The following is a 7,076-nucleotide window of genomic DNA, read 5'->3' as shown; positions in this document are numbered from 1 at the left end:
GGGGGAGAGGGGAAAAGGGGAGAAAGCGGGAGAAGAGGGATGTGGTGTGAGAAGGTAAAGAGGGAGACGAGGCGGGCTGGGCAGGGTTCTCACCGAGCCCTTGGTGCAATGGTCCAGCTCCTCGCTGTCGAAGAGGGTCAGGTCTTTGATGAAGACAGAGGCAGCCCTCAGGATGAAGGATATGAAGAGGTGCACGTGGATGTAGTTCCGTGTGCAGTGGAGCTTCCTGCGCGAGGCGGGCTGAGCTGGGCGGCTGCGGGGGCTCTGCCACCCGGCCCAACTGCGTGGTCCTGGGCTCCATGTGAGGGCAGGGTAAGGGCAGCCTGTGGCCTCCAAGTGCAGGCCCCGCCCCTGGGTAGCCCAGTCCTGTGGGCCTCGGCCTCCAGGGCCAGCCCCACCCTCTGTGCCCTATTCCCAGGTTCAGCACCATCCTGTGGGGATGAGGCTGAGACAGGTGGATCGCTCTGAGCAGCTTGTTGTCTCCTGGGGAGGTTGGCCTAGCTGGGGGACAGAGACAGGGACTGTGTGCTGCGTGGGTTGGGGGTGACCGGGGAGGGGACCAGAGCATGACTGGGCCAGGCAGGGCTCGAGGAAAGAAGTGAACTGGCTGGGTCGGCTTTGAGGCTTGCCCTGGGGCTAGACCTCACCTGAACAGGCTCAAGATGGCTGTGGCAATGAGAAGGGCAGCAAGGGACAGGCTGTAGCCAATGGTGTAGCCGGTCTTCACGGAGCTGTAGAACATTGACCGCTGCTGCTACAGGGGGGAGAAGAAGGGTTGATCTTAGGTGGAGGTGGGGTGGGCTCACCTAGGGGGTGCTGGCAGGGGTGCGTGCTCTACACACCCTGCCTCCCATCCCTGCCTTGGCAGGTGAAGAGGCCCAGGAATTGGTCCCCCCAGTGGCCCAACATTCTGGCCCTTCAGGCTCCATCTGAGGCCCTTACACTGTGCAGCAAGGGAGGCACACAGGAAATTAGGATGCCAAAGAAGACACTGGGGGTAACTTGCCACTGTGGGCTCTCAGGGGCAGCGGTCAGCAGGATGAGGGCAATCTGGCCTTTCAGGGGGTGGCAGGACGAAGCTAGAATCCAAGAGCTTCTTGCTGGGTGCCTCTCAGTGCCCTCCCCACGGACACACGTGCAGAACCTCGGTCACTGCGCCCTCCCTTCTTGCTCGCCACATCCCACCCCTGCCAGAGCCCAAGCAAGGGGTCAAGTGGGATTTAGGGGGTTTAGATCCTGCCTGAGGACCTGGTGGGCTTTGAGGGCCTCTGAGGAAGTTGCCTTCGTGGGAACACTGAAAGCTCCGAGCAGTGTCTGGGGTGGGACCAATGTCACAGCTGACAGACACACACCTGTGTCCCCGCACCAAAGCAATGAGGGGCTCCTAGCTGAGGACTCCAGTTACACTCTACCTTCCTATCAGAATCTCTCCCTGGCTCCTAGGCCCACATCCATACAGCGAGCCCATCTTTGCCTGCTCCCCGGCGTCCCTGTTCTGGGACTCAGGACCACAGTCCTGTCCCTGTTCCTGTCCCTGGCTGGCTGCCTGGTATCTGAGGGTGGTTCCTTCCAAGATCTCCTCAGTTTCCCCTCTGCATGAGACAGGGAGATGAGGCCTGCCTGGCCTGTCCCCCTCTAGGACCGGAGCAAGGTGCCCACGAGGTGGGGGAGTGTGGGTGGGGTGAGGGTGGGGCGGTGGCCCGGCTGGAAGGGTGAAAGCCCCTTTCCTGTTCCGGGTCAGGGAGAGACAGGGAGATGAGCCCCTGGAAGTGCAGGTGTGGTGAGGGAGGAGGCTTGAGAAGGACCCCACCCCCACCCGAGTCCTGGCTTCCACACCAACAGCAACCTTACTCCTTGCTGGGAGAGAGTGGAAAGAGCCTTGCAGACAGAGGCACTCTCGGAGAGGAGGGGCAGGGGTGCACAGAGGCCCACCTGGTCCAAATCTGATGCCTTGTCATCCCAGCCACAGGCAACAGGGTAGGGGCCGGGCTCCAGGTGTGTCCAGCCCTCGGCGGTGCAGCCACGGCTCACGTTGAGGCCTGGGTGGAGGGCAGGGGCCGAGAGGAGAGAGGTTGAGGCTGGGAGCAGGATGAGTCTATGGAGTAGGCGTGGGGCCTGGCTGTCCCTGAGCTCACCTTATCCCTGCCACCCCCGGTGGTGTTGGGCTCCAGCCACCTTGCCCTAGACCCTAGGGCATCATGGGGGACTTGGGGTGGGGCAGATCTCTTCCAGGCTGCCAGGGGGACCCTCCAGCATGAGGGACAGTCACAGCAGACCTTTCTGGGCTCAGCCCTGCCCCTTGCCGTGTCTAAAACTGACCCCCGGGGCAAGATAGATAGTGGCTCTTGTCACAGCCTGGATTCTTGGTGCAGAATGACCCGTGGCCCTTGTCACAAGCTGAGTGCTTGTGACCCTGGTCACAGGGCCAAAAGTGCTGGAGTGGCTGAGGGTTTCTTTGCCCCATGGGTACAGACAGCTGTCCTCTGGCTGTCCCAAGGGGCTCCTCCTGGCTCAGTCTGCCTGGGCCAATAGGCCTGTTTTCCTCCCATACCCAGTATGGCTCAGATGTGCCACTGGAGCGGGATCAAAGGTGAGGCAGGAAGGACACCTGAGAAGGGCGCAGGTCTGAAATACTAAGTGGGGAAGCAGGGAGTCCTAGCTGGGGAGCCTGCTCAGACAAAGGCACATGGGAGAGGGGATCAGGCAGCATGGCCCCACAGCGTCGTGGGGTTGAATTTTGCTGCAGCTGGGCCTCTGGGACTGTGGCACCCTCCACTGTCCTCAGAGGCCCAAAGCTGAAGCAAAGCAACAGGACCCACTAGGGGGGGCCCATGATGTGAGGGCTACCCTTGTGGCTGCTGGCTCTCTAGTCCTGGGCAGGGACTGAAGGGGAAATGGGGGAGCCAGAGAAGATCCCAGGACTCACTAAAGAGGCACCTGGGTCCAAGTCCAGGTGAGAGCTGGCTTGTTGGGGTGGGAGGGAGGGGGGGAAGAGGAAGAGAAGGAGGGGGAGGAAAGGAGTAGAGAGAGGAGGACAAGAAGGCAGAGAAGGGGCAGGAGGAGGAGGGAAATGGATGGAGGAGGAGGGAGAGGATGATGAGGTGAGGAAGTGAGGGAGAGCTGAGAAAGAAGACGGGTCCTAACGTCCTTGACCTATATAGCTCCTTCCTCACACTCCAGGCGCTCTCACTGGGGTCACCATCATTGCCACCACCGGCATCACTTTCGTCACCACCCCTGTGTCATCACTGTCCCCGGCATCACCACCAGCGCCATCACGGTCACCACCAGCCTCACCAGCACAACCACTATCATCACCATCAGGGGTCTCATCGCTGTCACCAGCACCATCACTGGCAGCATCACCATTGAGAACCTTCGTTTGTCGCAACTGGACAGAGTACTTGAGGCCCAGTATCTTACTGGATCCCCTCAACCCCCCAGCGAGGAAGGGAAGCCCATTTCACCTGGAGAGGCCAGGCTCCCAGAGGCTGGTCACTTGCCCCGAGAGGCTATGGCAGCTGTGACCCCAGGAGTCATCCTGGGTAACCTTGCCCCAGCCTGCACTGAGGGGGGCCTGAGAGCTTGTTTTGGGTGTCCAGGAGCAGAGCTGTAGGAGGAATCAAGCTGTCCTGAGAGCTCAGGGAGAGTCACTCTGCATGTGCATTTAATATTTCTAAACTTGGCTTGGAATACACCCAACCGGGTGATTCCCTGCCCGCTATTTCTGTAAATCCTCCAGGCCGCCCTTTGAAAGAGGTTCTTGCCACCTTGCCTCAAGGCTGGCGAACTGAGAGACAGCCAAGGACAGACTCAGGAGCTGGGCCAGGGTCTCTTTCCACTGCGAGGTCTGGAGCCAGCAGGAGATACTCTACTGAGACAGGGGTGTTGGGCGGGGCCAGTTCCTGACTTGGCAGCCCTTCTCTGGGCCAGTTCCCAACCACTCTGCTGCAAGGGGCTCCCAGCGCAAGAGAGAAGTACTCACTTAGCCCCTTAGCTTTCCACCCACCCTGCCCGTGCAGCCTGGGTAGGCTTCAACCAGGCCCTCAGTAAAACCACAGGCTTGCCTCAGCCCCAGATCTCAGGTGCTCACCGAGGGTCCCTCCCAGGATCTGATTCTTGTGTGGACTTCCCCACCAGCTGGGGTGGGAGGGCAAGTCCAAAAAGGTGACAAGCCCAAGTCAGCCAGCCTTGAGGTTGGGACACCAAGGCCTCGAGTTTTGAGCACCCCACTGGCCAGAAGGACTAGGGCTTGGTGAGGCCAGATGTGACACAGCAGGCACCTGGTACCATCATGAATTAGGGGACCCACCAGCATTCACACTGCAGGGGTGGGGGGCAGCAAATGGGACTGTGTTAAAGCTAGCCATTAGGAGTTATGATGAGTTCCACTAAAGGAGGGGACTGCCAAGGTCCAGAGAGGTCGGGTGACTTGCCTATGGTCACACAGCAAGGAGGCAGCAGGCTTGGGATACAGTTGTGGGTTGGCCTGTCTCCACATCTTTCTGGGCTTCTGGAGGGGCACCCTGTCCCCTGGAAACCTGCCTGCCCCACATATCGGGGGAAGGGAGTGGATAGTGGGTCACCTTCAGAGCTGGATGGCCTCTTTGTACAGCCCCGGGGTTGTGCCCCAGGTCTCAAAGGGAACATTCTTGAAGAGAGATCTCAAGGGTGGCCACCTGAGACCCCAAGAAGCAGTTCAAAGTCTCTCTCCAGACTGGGCCTGGGAACCAGCACAACTTGTATGTGTTGAGGGGAATACGGAGGGCGGGAGGGCGGGTCTAGGGACTTTAACCCCACAATCTCCCAGTCTCCTGTGGCTCACCATGTCACACAAAGAAGTCATTGCCTCCCCTCCACGCCTCCCTGGGCTCTCCATGAGGAAAGCACAGCTCAGTGACTGGAGGTAGAAATGGTGGAATTGCTTCCCCACACACCCTGCCTCACCCTCTCTCCCCTTCCCCATCAGTCACCAGCCCCTTCATCCCAGCCTCCCTTCCGCACTACCGCCACCATCTTCTCTCCCTGGGATTAGGCAAGAGCCTCCTGATGACTCTCACCGCTTTCCTGTCCCTCCAACCCACTCCCACCCCGAGATAGTTGAAGAGATTGTTCTCAACCCTAGCTCTGAGTATGAGCGCTCTCCTGCTGAAATCCTGTCTGTGGTGCCCCGTCCCAGTGAGCCACAGCAAACATCTCAGGTTGGCATCAAGACTTTCTTACCTATGGCTTCATGACGCAGGGGGTCGGGCAGGGAGGTGTCCCACAGACCCCACAGACACATTAATGTAGCCACTGTTGTCTTAACCAAAATGGCGATCCTAGTCGTCACTCTTAAAAAATGTCTTTACAAATATTTCACGGTAAAAACACCACAGATGAAAGACATGCAGACCAGGAATCAAAGGACTAGGCCCCCATGGACATTTTGGTGCCTTGATGAGCAGTCCCTTGCCTGAACAACACTCCTTTCCCAGGGGTTTTTACCCAGCCTGGGGAGATGACTTCTCTCTAACTCTACAGTCTTTATTCTCTTCAGGTGTCTTCAACTTTCCCTGTAGAACTATATCCCTTCCAATGCTTCCAGGGAGGACGCTCTTTCCCCAGTTCTGTTACCCAAAGGGGTGGGAGTTGGGCTTGGCACTCTCCCCGTTCTACACTCGCCTTCTCACAAACCTCCCTCTCTGGAGTTTAAGGCTCACACCTTCTTCCCAGGAAAATACACCCTCTTTCCCTTCCATTTGGAGCCCCTATGCTGGTCTCTTATTTCTCTCCATCATTTTCAGAGGCTAAGGCCGCCAGGTACAGCTATGTAGGTTGTACACTGCACAAGGGCATCTGGCTAATAACATGGGGACCAGTCTACCTCATATTCAGCTTGTCATTAGGTGGGTTGTGGTGGGTTCTGGTGAGAGGCTGACTCTGCCTGAGGAGGGACTGCCTTCTTCTCATCTGCACAAAGGCACCATGTGGGCCCTAGGGGGGCTGGCAGCCTTGGGGTTAGCCAGATGGTGGGCTGCAGTCCAGGTTCTTAAGGGAAGGAACTGCCTTGTCAATTCCAGCAGGGACAGAAGGAAAAGCCTTCAGGAGGAATGCAATTAGAGGAGTGTCAAGGAGGAACACAAGTAGCAGGCACTTCCAGGGATCTGATAGAAGGCCGGGTGCCAGGCTCTGTGGACTGGACGCATGAAAGCTGCCGGAAGAGTTCATCACCTACCTGTCCAGGTATCGGGCTCCCCTGGAAAGCTGGGCTAGGTGGGAGCTGGCCTGGAATACGGATGTCTCTGACTGCTCCCAGACTCCACAGGGAGGGCACCGACATCTCTCCCTCACTGGGGAAGTCACAACACTGAGCACTGGAGGGCAACACCAGCCTGCTCCAGAGTCCCTTTGGCCCACCACCTGTCCCTATTATACACAGAGATAGGTCCAGAGAGCGAAGGGCCATCTGGAATAAGAGATGCCCAAGAGTCTTTCTGCACAGCCTCTGAATTCTTATCTAGAATTCCTCTTAATCCTTCCCCCTCTAGACTTGCTCCTCTCTCGGGTCCTCTCCACTCTAGACCTGCTCCTCCCTGGAGTCCTTCCCACCCTAGATTTGCTCCTTCCCGGAGTCCTCCCCCAACCACACCTGCTCCTTCATTGGGTCCTGCCCCCTCCAGACCTTTTCCTCTCTCGGGTCCTTCCCCCTGCAGACCTGCTCCTCCCTTAGGTCCTTCCCTCTGTAGACCTGCTCCTCCCTTAGTCTTTGATGAGTCTCCAGCTCATCCAACCTAGACCTGAGGTGGGCATGCTGGATCCCTCCCTCCCTGCCAGGAGTCCCATGCATCCTTCACAGACAGGGAAATTGCCCACTTCTCTCTTCTGCCATGCTTGAAGTCCAAACCATTACCACTTCTCACCTGCCTTGGGACTGGATCTTCCCACTGCACCCCCAGAATCCTTTTTTTTTTCATGGAAATCTGAATTATCGATTAAGAACCTAAACCTCGGGACGTCTGGGTGGCTCAGTTGGTTAAGCAGCTGCCTTCAGCTCAGGTCATGATCCCAGCGTCCTGGGATCGAGTCCCACAATT

The 7,076-nt window shown here is 58.0% G+C and overlaps 1 protein-coding gene across 5 annotated transcripts in view; it reads right to left on the bottom strand.

Moving 5' to 3' along the window:
- VIPR1 (vasoactive intestinal peptide receptor 1) overlaps positions 1–7,076 on the bottom strand; it is a 33,414-nt gene that overhangs the window by 8,441 nt on the left and 17,897 nt on the right. For 3 of the 5 annotated variants that reach the window (XM_059390743.1, XM_059390739.1, XM_059390741.1), the window contains exons 4-6: positions 1,933–2,039; positions 648–754; positions 94–226 (exon numbers count right to left, since the gene is read on the bottom strand). In XM_059390743.1, coding sequence (XP_059246726.1) covers positions 94–226; positions 648–754; positions 1,933–2,039 — 347 coding nt within the window. The remainder of the gene's footprint in view (positions 1–93; positions 227–647; positions 755–1,932; positions 2,040–7,076) is intronic. The other 2 variants (XM_059390740.1, XM_059390742.1) reach the window with 1 other exon arrangement.

Source organism: Mustela nigripes, chromosome 2 (genome assembly GCF_022355385.1).
Source record: "Mustela nigripes isolate SB6536 chromosome 2, MUSNIG.SB6536, whole genome shotgun sequence".
Taxonomy (NCBI): Eukaryota; Metazoa; Chordata; class Mammalia; order Carnivora; family Mustelidae; genus Mustela; species Mustela nigripes.
The sequence above is the reverse complement of the archived record's forward strand: the minus strand, read 5'-3'. Positions and strand labels throughout refer to the sequence as shown.